Here is a 15,120-nt window from a genome sequence, read left to right as displayed (position 1 = left end):
TCATGTACTTTTTCTGGTCCAGAGCTTTTTCATGGCATGTTTCATCTCTCCATTTCTCAGAGTATAGATTAGAGGGTTCAACATAGGAGTGATAATGGTGTAAAACACAGTCAAGGACTTATCAATGGGTAAGGTAGAAGGAGGTCTCACATACATAAAGATACAGGGGACAAAGAAGAGGACCACCACAGTAATGTGGGAGCCACAGGTGGACAAGGCTTTGCGCCTCCCTTCCTGACTCAGATTCTTCAGGGAGTGCAGGATGACCCCATAGGAGATGAGTAAGAGCATAAAGATGACCACACACATTGCTCCATCATTGGCCACCACAGTGAGGCCAATAATGTAGGTGTCGGTGCAGGCAAGTTTTAACAAAGGGTGCATGTCACAGACGAAGTGGTCAATGACATTGGGACCACAGAAGGGAAGGTTGTAAACAAAGAAAAGTTGAACTACAGCATGTAAAAACCCACCAACACAGGCCAATAGCAGTAGCAGAACACATGCTCGCTGATTCATGATTGTGGAATAATGCAAAGGTTTACAGATGGCCACGTAGCGGTCATAAGCCATGACCACCAGGAGGCAAACCTCAGCACCACCAAAAAAGTGCCATGTAAAAAGCTGGATCATGCAGGCTTGAAATGAAATGGTTTTCTTCTCACTGAGTAAGTGTATAATCATATTTGGGGTGATTGTAGTAGAATAAAGAGCATCCATAAATGATAAATAGCCAAGAAAGAAGTACATAGGGGAATCCAGGGTTGGGCTGACCACCACAGTCACAGCAATGAGTAGGTTGTCCACCATTGTCACAATGTAGATGAGCAAGAACACAACAAATAATATTTTCTGACCCTGGGGGCTCTGAGTGAGCCCCAAGAGGACAAACTCAGTCACATTCCTCCTTTGGTCCATAGAGTCTTTTGTACGTCCTATTTCAGAGTTCAGGACAAAATTCTCTGTAAATAAAATTTTTAGTAGTGACTTCCTGAAGTCTTAAGATAATTTATTTATTCTTTCAACAAATCAGTAGCATTTTTTTTATGTTCCAATACTTTTAGAGATTATCATAAGAAGTTTGATTAAAAACCCATCCCTAATCTCAAAGATTTTTCAGATTAATGGAGAGGCAAGTAATTAAGAGACATACATGGGAAAAGAACACCTTATTAAATAAATGATTTGCCACAACTAGCTTTCCAACTGGAAAATAGTAAAATTGCATGTATAGCTAATACTTTATACAAAAATAATATTGGATTAATTGCTAATAAAAAATTAAAGCAAGGCTTATTTTATTTTACTTGACACTTATTAAGGAGTAATTCTCTCTACTCTAGGATGGAATAGTATTCTTAACTAATTATTGAAATCCAAAATAGATGTATTTAACAATTGCAAAAAAATTTAAAGGATATAGGAAAAAATACCACAATGTAAAAAGACAAAAGTAGTTTGGAGAAAGATTTACATTTTAGAGAATTCTCAGAGTTAATATGTAAAATAGACAAAGATATCTAAGCAATTAACAAAAAATAAAATATTTTTAAAAATTAGAATATATACAAACAATTAAAGGAAAAATAGATCTAAATGGCCAAGAAACATATGATAGTACACTGAAGTTCCCCTGTGGACATAAAGTGGGAATTAAAATAAGGTTTGCTTTCTACCATATTATCTTGGTTTCTTGAAAGCAACTCAAATCCTACACATGCTACATAATCTTTTAATTTTTAACAGATCAACAAACAATGTTTAGAGAACATATTAATTGGGAGTATCATCAGATTTAGAATTATCTGTCCATAAATATACCCCATTAGTTACAGCTGAAATTAGTTTTTCTAAGAATACTTTCTGTTAGAGAAAGTAAATTTATTTCAGATCATTGTAATATGAAAATATCCAAAAGAGCATGACAGAATAAAATCAATCTTCATATATTTTAATAATCACAAAGGATTCCTAACATGGCTGATTATGAAAATCACAAAGGAGAACTTTCAAAAGACTGAATTCTCACACCACCTAAGTACTTCTTTTGCAAATTATAAGCCCAGTTCAGAATTTTACATATAAATACCCTTCCTGGGTTACCTGCATAAGAAGACTGCTATTCAGTCCATGTTCTGGACCCTCCTGTCTTCTCCCTTGCTCTTCACTCACTGATGCCATCTTGGAGGACAAAGAGAACAAGACACATGCAACATCACTGGACTTTGAATTGTTTCCATGTGACCAACACATTCCATGTTTGCAGGAAATCTATTTCATCTCAGCCATTCAGAAAAATATTCCTATTCAAAAGCTGGCATTTTCAAAGTGAATATGAATGGTCTGTTACTAAAGAACTCCAAATCTTGATTGTGAACAGAGACCAAAATATTGATTGTTTGTAGGAATTGTTCCAATCACTAACAAATTTCAATTCAACATTTTGACTGGAGAGGAAACTGTAAATGTGTATGAATTGCTTATATACAAATGTTGCTTTTTGTCTTTTATACAAGTGAGAGTGAAATAGTGAAATAGTCTTTCCAATATTTTGATTCTCAATCAGTTACACTCTCCTGCCTTCATCCAGGGTTGTTGAGCTTTGAGTTTCCTGAGATGGAGAATAATTTCATATACAAACTTTATTATATTTTGAGTCCATCATTTCAGTTCATGAAAGTCTGTCCTGTGAGGTAAGGGTAAAGGTCTGTAGACACTTTATCTACATTTGAAATGCTGTACATGTTATAAAGTCTTTAAGTTGGTGCATCTATGTGGGTGATCCTTGTCTAATTAAATTCAATGGGACCTTAATCATATTTTGATGGTGACACTTTATCTCTGGAGATGCCTACAGGATAATCGCAGTGTAAAACAAAACTTGTAGAACCATATCCTCTGGGGGAAAAGTATTAAAAAACAACTTGAGGTCATGTCATCAAAGGGAAAAGCTCAGGATGGGCAGAAATGAAATACGTAAAAACGTTCTTGTTTAAACCATGGCCTTCAAAATAGGCAAGTCTGTTAATTTTAATCTTTGTCTCTGAAGATGATTTCTGAACTAATTTCCAAAACATTATGAATGCTAATTTCAGAATAAGTCACTTGAATTCTGTTTCAGATGCAGATAAAGTTTGTCACATACTTTGTCACATATTTCAGACAGGCGAGTTGATAGAATCTGTGTTAGTGTGGAAACAGGGAAAGAAGGCATTTGTGGGACTATTCTGTTCACCTCAAATACCTCATGGGGCTCTCACCAAAGTAGACAGTACACTAGGCCATGACATAATTGCAGTACATTTCAAAGGACTTAAATTATAGAGCACAAATATTTATAGATATATATATATATATATATATTTTATAATAATGTAATCAACTAGAAATTGATAACAAAACATAACATTTTCTAATTAATTATAAATTAAGCAACATAAACCTAAATGAACTGTGAACATTTTAAAAGGTACATTTTCAATACAAAGATAATGATACAAATGAATGTAAAAGATGTATGAAAGGTACGTATGAAATATATATGTATAAAAGCCATATTTAATATAGTACATATTTTATTTATCAGTCAACCGGATGCAGTTAAAGGAGTGCTTAGAGAGATTTATAACTTAAATGCAAGTATTAGGAAACAGAAAATATTATAAAAAATGAACTAAGTTTCTGTTTCAAGAAGCTAGAAAAAAAATTAAAATAAACCCAGGGGGTGGAAGGTGGGAAGGGATAGACTGAGATTTCAAAATTGTAGAATAGATAAATAAGATGATACTGTATAGCACAGGGAAATATACACAAGATCTTATGGTAGCTCATGGAGAAAAAAGGTGACAATGAATATATATATATGTTCATGTATAACTGAAAAATAGTGCTCTATACTGGAATTTGATACAACATTGTAAAATGATTATAAATCAATAAAAAATTTAAAAAAAAAGAGTCACACAGGTGGGCTGCGCCAGCATTGACCTTAATAAACAGCAGAAAGCACTTCTGTACACAGGAGAAAAAAAAAATTGAAATAAACCCAGAGAACACTGCAGAAAGGAAATAGCAAATGGAAGACAAGTCATTGAAATAGAAACAAATTCAAAATAAAGAAAGTATTTAATGAGTTCTTTCAGAGTTAATAAACTGGATAAGATTCTAGCAAAACTGATTAAGAAAAAAGAAGACAAAAAACAAATTATTAGAATCCACAATGAAGAGACAGTTGTTACTTCAGACTCTACATATTTTGAAAAGATAATAAAATAATATGTTACATGATTTAGTATAGTATATCTGCCAACTAAAGAAAATGGACAACTGCTATGAAAAATACAACTTTCTAAGCACACTAGGAAAAAAATAATTAAAAGCTAGAATAATTTAATACCCAAGTAAATGAATTCTTTAGAATCCTGCCATTGAAAACCAAAATTTCATTCTCATGTAGCTTTAATCAATGAATACTATGTAACAACTAATCAACAAGCAGTACCAGTCTTACATAAGTACTTTTCACTCCTGGGAAGAATTAATATACTTCCTAACACATTCTATGCACCCAGCATAACCCTTATACCAGAATGAAACCTGGGGAGCACAAAGAAAATAGATTAATACCTTACATTCACAAAGACACAAAATTCTGAACATAATATTTAGTTTGATTCTTTTGGATGTTTTCTTTTTGGATTTTTTTTTAATTCTTCCTAATTTGTTTTTGAAACAGGTCTTGAGAAGTGTTCAGTCCAGGGCTAATTAGTATATCTCTATTTATGCAAAATCTTCCTAAGCATTGACCCTCATGAACTACAAGGTTTTCCAGCTGGTAAGAATAGGCACTTTTCCTGACCCAATGTGAGGAGCAAGCACCCTTCTCTCTCATCTATCTGGGCAGATCTTTCCCAGCCTCAGGTAGTTTTCTCAAATGTTTGCACCGATCAGTACTTTTATGATGAGCTGAGAGGGATTCTCTCTAGCTCTCCAGCATTCTCTCTCTCAGTGTCTGTCTGGCTGTCTCTCTTTCCCACCACTGACAAGGTCTCTAGGTCTATGCTCTATGATATTCCATCTTCAGAATTCTAGCTGCTTGGTCTCCACAGAACCGCAACTTCATCTCAACTCAAGCAACATACCAGGACCTTCTAAGGTATTCTTCTCTGTGTCACAACAAGGGAACTTTTAAAGGTAATAAACTGGAAAATCCTAGAGCCCGACTTGTTTCCCATCTCTTAGTGATCACTGTCAATTGGTTCTGACATCTAGTGTCTTGAAAATAATTATTTCATATATTTCTGCTTTCTTTACTTCTTTTTTCAATAACTATATGAAAATATTTGTAGCAGTTTTATTCATAACTTCAAAGAGTTGGAACCAATGTGTATCAGATTCATAGTTCACTAGCTTTGGAAATTAATCATAGACTTCTTTGTTTAAATTTGATAAAAGAATGTTTACTCATGTTTCAAATGGCTACTCAAGTCTTGGTATGTAAAAATAAAGCATGTCCTTTATATTAAAGAAAAACTGTGAGCCACAAGGGTATTTAAGAAAATAAGTCCATCTTAAGAGTAATCTCAAATTTTCTGGCTTGTGTTTTAGAAAGAAAAGAATTAGGGATAGTTTGTGAATTATATTTCCTCATTTAGTGGTGCCTTTCCTTTTGCTTTTGGTAAATTAATAGCACAGAAAAAAAATTCAGCTGTGATTCCATCATTCAACAAATTTCTATGCCTTATTTGCTTTGCAACAGGCTAAGCAAACACAGAAGAATGTCTGATATCAAGGTCCAATGAAAAACCAATTTCATCCAAGTAACATATATGAAGGATTTAGTAAAGTAGTGGTAATAATCTGAAGAAAAATATACTTTACAATCACCAACTAAGGGTCTATAGTCATTCTCTCCATTGCCTATTCTGGTTATGATCACAAACGTTGAAGCCATAGTAAAGTATCTTACCAAAATGCCTAGTAAATGCCTAGCCAATATTAAATTATCAAAAATGTTAGTTTATGAATCCTTTTCTTCTTTCAATGATCTGCAAAATATTTTAGTTTTCCTTCAAATTTGCAACAGATATAATTCTCCCTGTGTATATAAATCATCACATTCTTGGCATCATGAACAGCCTAAGTTACTCTCCTCTTCAACAAACTCCTCATGGCATTTTTCACCTCTGTGTTTCTAACTGTGTAAATGATAGGATTTAACATGGGAGTGAGGATTATAAAGAACACATTCATCAACAGGTCCACAGGGTAAGTGTCCACAGGACATGTGTAGGTGAAAATACAAGGGACAAAATAGAGCACCACTACTGTAAAGTGGGAGCCACAGGTAGAGAGGGCCTTGTGCCGTCCTTCAGAGCCATGGGATTTCAGGGAGCTCAGGATGACTATGTAGGAGATGAGCAGCATGGAAAAAATGAGTAAGCACATGCCCCCACTGTTCACTGCTACCACCACTCCAAGCCTGTAGGTGTCGCTACAGGCAAGCTTCAACAATGAGAAGAAATCACACATGAAGTGATCTATGACATTGGGACCACAGAAGGGCAAGTTGACCATGAATAGAATCTGCACGGTGGCATGTAGGATCCCCCCAAGCCAGGCCACCACCACCAGGAGCTGGCAGAGCCCCTGTCGCATGATGGTCATGTAGTGCAGAGGCTTGCAGATGGCCACATAGCGATCATAGGCCATGACAACCAGGATGATGATCTCTGATCCTCCCAGGAGGTGTTCAACAAAGATCTGAGTCATGCAGCCACCCCAGGAGATGGTTCCCCTCTCATACAGCAGGTCAATGATCACTTTAGGAGTGGTGACAGATGAATATATGGCATCTATGAAGGACAAGTAAGTAAGAAAGAAGTACATGGGAGCTGAAAGTGCAGGGCTGAGGGAGATGGTGATGACCATGAGCAAATTGGCCAACACAGTAAATAGGAAGATGAACAAAAACACAATGAAGAGTATTTTCTGCAAGTGTGGATTCTGCGTGAGTCCCAAGAGAACAAATTCAGTCACATTGTTGGGAGGCGTGAGGAGATTCATTCAGCAAGTGACACCTTCCTGGGGCCTGAATTATCTACGAGAATAAGGAATGATTCCCATTAATCATGAAAGGATCATGGTCTGAATATCTTGGTACAGAAACAGAGCAGTCACTGTACCTTTGTAGTGTGTCCTTGACAGTCCTGCCTAAGTGCTTGTTTCAGTTCTCTCTTACTTCCTCCACGATGTTTTCATCTCTTCAGACACCTAGTACCTGTCATCTGTAAAACATCTACAGAGCAACATTTGATGGGTAATTTACTGAGAAAATTCTGAGCTACGTATGCAAGATCTGGATTACCTTTCTTGTTCCAACTCCATGTGACTCTGGTGCATCAGCTCTGTGTCCCATGACTTCAAGCACTCTTTTGCATCTGTGAGGTTACAGAGTGTAATTCTCAGATGGATCTTGTAAGCTAAGAGATGCTGCACACAGACAAGAGATCTTTCTTCTTCCATGAGTATTCAAATCTGAACCCTCAGCTCTAAATGTGAAAAGAAAGACACTATGAATACATATCTCTAATAAGCAAGCAGTTTAGGGAAATGTATGTAAGTCGCTGGCAACATGCTCTCGCTGGTACCTACCAGGACCCATAAGCTGTTCAGGTGTGTTCCCTCACTGCACCTACCACAGTGCCTGGCATAATGTCTGCACTGCCTGGAACCTGTTAGGTGCTGAGTAAGTGCTTGGTGAATTGCCATTCTCCATGGGGGAGAATACACCTGCCTCCCCAGACCATAAATGTACCAGGAATTCAAGTGTTCTCACCCTCCTGCTCTGTTTATCATTATTCTCTACTTTATCCAAAACAGAAATAAATTTGATATTAAGTTGTATTCCATGTTAATCTTTCTGGCACATTTTATGGGGTAATACGAAAATATTAATTGCCTCTAGGAATGAGTATGTTATCAGGTCATTTTAGTATCAACATAATTGTAGTGTTTGTTAATTAATACATTTTTATTCTTCAAAATTCTGTTCCACATACAATTTAACAGAGTCACATGCAGTAAATTTACAGCACAGTAGACTTGGATTAAAAAAAAAACTAATGTGTAAGTGTTCAGTACATGGAGGATCTGTCAAGTAAGGAAATCCTCATTTTCAAAGTTCTAAAAGTAAAAATTAATTATAAGAACAAAAAGAAATCAGTTTCAAGATAAGACAGAGAGATAAGTAATGTACTATACACATGGACATATATACACACAACACAAACATATGCAAAGTCTATCACTATAAGTACCTATTACAATTTCACTCATTCAACACATGTTTATTGCACACTGACTGTGTATATTAATATATGTGTGTAAACATAAAGTTATAAAAAGTGTCCCTGTGAAGTGTCTTTAGTAATCCCTTCCCTGAAATTTCATTAGCAAACAGCGGAACTCATCCTTCCATGATGTGAATGACCTTCCCACCCCTTTGTTTCTGCTGCAGGCATTCTCATGTCTTCTTCTCCCATCTTCCCACAGCATCCATCATCCATCATTCCTGGTTGCAGGATGATACTGCATTATTAATAGAATGAGGAAATTTGGGGACATGAATTTCCCAAAGGAAAAACATAAACATAATAAAACACATTCTACCAAAATATGTCTTTTCCTTTCAAAGACAAATGGATAAAGAGCTTTATTTTTTAATTATCCAAATTGAAAAATTTACACATATGTGGAAACAAAGTACAGTAGCTTCACTGAATTCTCTTATTCCCAGGAAGATGCCCTCAGTAGATCAGAAAATAGTATAGTGTATATTAATTAATAATTAGACATAATTAATGAAATTTATTTAGAAATGATTATGAAGAAATAAAAACACTCTTTTTTCTCTTTGATTCTATAATACACTTTCTAGGATTAAACTCTAAAGGAAAATACTTTTTAAAAGGAAAGAACATTATTCACAAATATGTTTAACTAAATTTTTAAGAGCTATGGAAAATTTGCAAACTACATGGAATGCTTAACAGTGGAAAAATGGATAATTAAAATACAGTGCATCTCCTTGATTCATATGGAGTGTTTAACTGGGGTCTTTAAAAAAATTGTGCAGTATAATAGGAAAATCTGATGTACTATAAATTGGGAAAATTTTGGATGCAAATTTGAATTATACAGTTATTCTAATTTAATTTTAACTAATTTTATTTTTCCTCTAACTAATTTAAATATATATCAATAAGAAAAAAAAGACCCCAAGTATTTTTACTTCTAAGTTGGCATAATTGTAGTTGAGTCATTCTTAATGTCTTGCCTGCTGAAGAGGGATTGAAATCTCAGATTGGGGAGGATGAGGGATGATTCTATAACTTGTAAATCCATTTAAATCTGAGAGTCTATGATTATGTGATCTCCTGAGGGAAAAATAAATCTTACCTGTGAACTTGCCTGTCATAGCTCCATGGTCAGGGTCCCAGGAAGCTGATAGTTCACCAAGAAAGAAAGAAAGTTGTAAAATGAAAAATGGCAACTAACTCAGCTACAGTGAGCATTTTGCTGATTTATAAGTAGTACCTTTGGATGGGGGCTTTCTCTTGAACCTGAAAATTGCTACCACATTTCCTGTTTGTAGACCAATTCAGTAAAGTTTGTTAGCTGTGGCTAATTGGACCTCAGGGGTATTCCACCACCATTAGGAGATTTTGCCAACAACCCAGTTATTTGATGAAACTTAACTAAACTTTAGAAGAGAACTCTTAGAGGATTCCTCTTTAATTTTGAACTCCTCATTAAGTCTACATGAACACAAAACTTCATGATAACAGAAAACAAAATAAGTTGATCATTAATGAATTTAGGTATTTGATAACAAATGAGCTTAATATTGAGTCTGAATAAGAAATATTGTATAAGTTAGTCAGTTATGGTGGTAACTACGTAACTGAAAAAATGTTTATTATAATATTGTATTTTTTAATCAATCATTCATGCAAATTAGAATGCTTAAATATTTCTTTTCAGATGTACATTAAGTGATAATTACAAATCCTATTATAATATTGGCATTTCACAGCAGGTAAAGTTTAGAATACATTTTCAAATTGGTTGTATCTTGCATCAGTTCTGGAATTAGATTAACATAATAACCATGTAAATCTTTCCAGTCTTCAGTTATATTCAGAGATGGCAGAATACATTTATTTCAGTCATTTAAGTTTAATTTCATAATATCCTGTGGAATGCAAAAGAATAAGTTTTAATATCAACAATTTATAGTAAGTAAATATAAGACAAAGAATCAGAATGCCATTTGCCAAGGCAAAATAGGCGACCAGGACACTAACTTCCAGGCCAGGATACTTACATTTAAATTATTGTTTTACAATCTTTAATTATCGTCATGGCAAGTTTCCCTTGCCACCAACTGAGAGGCCTATTACAATTATCTACTAAAATAAATAACTATCAATATTTGAAATTATTTTTAAATGAATTTACTCCAGTTCAATTTGTTTGTAAATACTCCTATATAGCACAAACCCACTGACCATGTTCAAATATGCCTGCATTCATAAGAAGAAAAATAAGTTTTACACTGATGATTTATTTTCTGGATTCCTCCAGAGAATGGGATCACTGTGAGCAGCATGGGTCAAACCTGGTTTGACCAGACATTTTAATATTAAAGTGCTGTAATAATATCTGTGATAGCAGATGCCCAAGACAGTCTAAATGAGGACTTGAAACCATCTAAATAACTATAAGGAATATGAAATTTCCTGATATGTCATCATGAAAATGTCTTGAACTTATCTTCAACTCTGGAATGAAAGACTTAGATAAGAGAATTAGCATGGACAGACAAAGTCATTCTCAACCTCATAAAAAAATTGAGCTCCACTCACAATGGTCCATTGAGGGGTCATCCCAGCCTCTACTTAAATAACTACAGTGCTGGATAAAGATGGCTTTAGAACCCTTACACCTGTCTAGTCCAGCTCCCCAAGTCCTGGCGTGGTCCATGAAATGGAAAGAGATACGAGTTAGGTCTAAATCAGTGAAGATTGTCTAGGAAAACAACTTTTCAAAAGAGGAGTCCCTGGAGCCACACCAGGAAAATCTGTTTTCGGAATGCAAATCCAAGGAAAGAGTGGTTTAAAACCCTGGAGATAACAGCAAAACAGATTCTTGAACATGAAAGGGCAGAAGAAATTATATGTGAATCTTATCACAGTTGATCAGAAACCAGTTGAGGTATGGTTTCTTGTTTGATAGGTTCAGGGACTAATTTCACAGAAACCAGGTACCTGTCAAAGTGTTCTCATGGCAGATTCATGTATCACGCTAGGTAGCAGATCATGTTCTCAAAATAACAAAGCACTCAAGAGCAGAGAGAGTCAAAATTAATTCACAACAAAGTCTTTTAAGTTAGGTAAGTTGTTGAGCTGAGAAAATTTTTCTTTGACAACTGTGGACTAATAATTCCTGCTTTTTTTAAAAAAAAAAAAAACAGCCCTTATAAATAATCTCCTGAGACAATTGTCAAAGGGGATTCCAGATTCAAGAGACTAAGTGTAAAGCCATCTTCCTAATAGTGAAATTGTTTTAGGGATATATTTTATTGTTTGGTTTTGAAAAACATCTGCATTTAATTGCTACTAATAATTGTTAACCTGATAAAGTGTCACATCTTATGGCATATAATTAAAAATACTGTATATGCTAAACCATAATCAATGACCAATTCCAAGAAATTCTGTATAATAAAAACTCACACAATGTGGGGAAGCATATTTGGGCTCAAATCTAACTTATATTTTCCGTGATCAAGTTTTTTAACCTTTCGGATCCTCCATTTTTTCTGTAAAATAAGAACACTAAATTTTAATTTTATAATGCTGCTGTAATCACCAGAGAACACTTTATTATTTTCATATCTGCTAAATACAGTGAGATCAATTTTTTAAGTGACTGATCACTTTTACCCAACAGAACAAGAAATCCAGAATAATTTTAAATATTAGGTATGTCAGGTGTGTGCCAAGAGGGTACCAGCATCTTCTTTCTATAATATATTCCACTCCATTCTAAATACCAACAAACCATACACCTTTCTGAATTCCAACTGCTTATATACACAGGCACATTATACAACTCTGTAATTAGGAAGAGAAAAATTTCAATGACTACAAAAACAGAGGGGTTTTGATGAAATACTATGTTTTTTCAGATATCATTTGAAGTCATCAGAAGAACATAAATTTGAATTTTGAAAAGGGTAGATCTGAAGACTAGCTGTGTCTCTGATATTGGGCAGATTGTTTAAATTTTTTGAAATTCAATTTTCTTCATCTGTAAAGTGGGAATAATCCTAACTATACTTACCTTGCAGAGGTGGTGTCAGTGGCAGGTGAGAAGTATGAGAAGGCGTACTTCTTGACTTGATCCTTGAAAATGTGAGTCAAATGTAAATAAGAGAGTCCTCTTTTTAAATAAGTAAACCACAAGGCAAGGTTTATGTATACTCTATGGAGATGATTACAAATTTTTATTGAGACATCAATCAATCATTCACAATATGTGGGTTTTTTTTTTCTGGATTGGACACAAGACATTAAAATTTGTAGGTTTTCCTCAAAATAAATATGTAGAGTCATGGCATTCTAAACATATTTTATGGGAAGTTTTCAAACTCTGCAAAATGACCATAAAGTTTGGAAGAGGAGGGGGAAAAGAGGAAAAATTGCCCCCAAATTGAAGCCTCTTGATGCTATAAAGCTTGACATACTAAATAGAACATTTTCAAATTGTTATACAAATTAATAATTGTGTTGGAAGAATATTTTACAGTTTGGGCTTAGATATTTCCTTGTCATAAACAAAAATAAATTATAGTTGGGTTAAAAAATAAAATATTTTGAGAAGTTTATTTTTGAAAAAAAGGTTAAAATTCATAAAATCATTGGAAGATTATGAAATTTTCTGAGTGATGTGATAGAAAAAAATCAAAAAGTAAAAGAATATTAAAATAAAATACTTATATAAAAACATCAATAATTATAACATAAAAGATATAATAATTTTAAGTATATATAGTAAATATCAGAGTAAATATTTATAGCAATATTATATATTATATCTTTAATGTAGAATAGGTTAATCAAAACTTGTCAGAAAAAATATTCACTTCAATAGGCCAAGAATTCAAGTAACTGACAAAATCTATAGAGTGGATTCTGGGTTCCCTATATTATTCAAGAAACAGAGAAAACAGACAATTTTAAAAAGTCTGTGACTTCAAGGAGGTTATAGACCAATGAACAGACACAATTAATAAAGACTTTTAGCTCATCAATTGAAATAACTACACAAATTTGAAAATTAAACATCTGACTTGGTCCATTTGGCTACTAATAAAGAATACCATAGACTGGGTGGTGAAATAATAAACATTTATTTTCACCAGTTTGGAGGATCAGGAGTCCAAGGTTAAGGTGCCAGCAGATTTCATATCTGATAAGGTCCCTTCCCTGTTGATAGACAGCCATCATTTTGCTGCATCCTCACATGGCAGAAGATTCATGGGTGTTGGGGGTCTCTATAAAAGAGCATCCATTCCAATCATAAGGACTCCATCTTCATGATCTAATCATTTCCTAAAGGGCCCACCTCCAAGCACCGTCACATTCTAAAGGATTTAACTTCTGGTTTTGAAGAGGGACACAACTCTCAGTCTAGAGCAACATTCAAAGTGGAGGAAAAAAATACACAGAATCTGATAAACTCAAATGCTTGGTATTTTTGGTAAATAGCATTGTACCTGAGAAGACTTTGAGGTAATATAAGAAATATCCATTTAACAGGGATAACTTCATCTCTTTATGAAGTTTCTCATACAGTGTGATTTACTAGTGATCAGTACCCATTGATTCAAAGACTTCACCCCTCATATCAAGATTAAACAATGGAGGCAGAATAGTACATTTCTTTGATCAAATGCTTCTGACTACTTAGAGGCAGATAATGTTTTATTTCAACCCTGATTCAAAGAAAGAAACTATTTTATGAATGATATGTCAAATAAAACAGTATATTCTGATTTCCTGATTGCCTACTAATCTGTATTTCATTAATAAGAGAGATAAGATTGTCATATATAGTCAGCATTTATTTTAACAATGATACCATCTAAAATACCTGGTGTCGAGTTCTGTAGTTCATGTTTGAAGTTTGTACATTATGTTTTATGCTACATTTACAGATGAAAGGCAGAGCCTGTACTTCTACAGAAGGCTATGAAACACAATAAGCAAAAAAGGAGCTGGGAATATTGAAAAGAGCAGATGTATTACCAGATATTCTAAACTATTGGGAAGACTAATGGATCATTGTTATGAAAATATAAATCCAAACAAAGCTACACCACTTGAGGAGATAATATGATTACCTAACTGGGAAAAGAAGTAAGATTTGATGATTTTTCTACATAAACACCTTGTTCATTTGGATGAATTTTACAAACTTAGCCACCTTATGATACTATTACAACTGAAACATCACTCTTCTTCAATGTTAACATTCTAAGCAATATAAACAAAATAATATATGCAAAGTGTCTTACAGATAAAAAATTAAAATATATACTTCAATATTAATATGGGCTGTCTTTGTGTGGAATGGAGTGAATAAATTGTTTATGTCATACCTCTATTATTTTCTGAAAATTGTAATCAGTCCTACTAATTATGAGAATGTTTACATTATTTAAGAGAGTAACAAGAGAAAATCTTCCACTAACTAAAATAAATCTACACTATTAACTATTGCTTAATTCATCATATAGAACATAAATGTATATTCTCGAGAGACACTTTATACCTAAAAACTATATATATTATCCTGGGAAACTGTGAAGATCTTAAAAATATATTTCAAACTATATATATACATATCTATAACTAGAAAATTATGAAATTATTAAAAGTATATAATGATCATTGGAAGTATTCACATAATAAATATTTTTCATCAAGCCCAAGTTATTAAAACTGAGGAGAAATTTACTACAGTTAAAAATCACACATGACTTCTACTGGA

At 33.8% G+C, this 15,120-nt stretch overlaps 2 protein-coding genes across 2 annotated transcripts; both read right to left on the bottom strand.

Annotated features, from left to right (window-relative positions):
* LOC102540559 (olfactory receptor 4A47-like) lies at window positions 1–918 on the bottom strand. The gene has a single exon (XM_006219405.2). It carries the CDS (start codon window positions 916–918, stop codon window positions 1–3), a length of 918 nt encoding a protein of 305 aa, XP_006219467.2.
* Window positions 919–6,138: 5,220 nt separating this feature from the next.
* LOC102540807 (olfactory receptor 4C3D-like) lies at window positions 6,139–7,065 on the bottom strand. The gene has a single exon (XM_006219406.3). It carries the CDS (start codon window positions 7,063–7,065, stop codon window positions 6,139–6,141), a length of 927 nt encoding a protein of 308 aa, XP_006219468.2.
* Between the last annotated feature and the right edge of the window lie 8,055 nt (window positions 7,066–15,120).

Source organism: Vicugna pacos, chromosome 10 (genome assembly GCF_048564905.1).
Source record: "Vicugna pacos chromosome 10, VicPac4, whole genome shotgun sequence".
Lineage (NCBI taxonomy): Eukaryota > Metazoa > Chordata > Mammalia > Artiodactyla > Camelidae > Vicugna > Vicugna pacos.
Note: the sequence above shows the minus strand (reverse complement) of the source record. Positions and strands in the feature narration are given on the sequence as shown.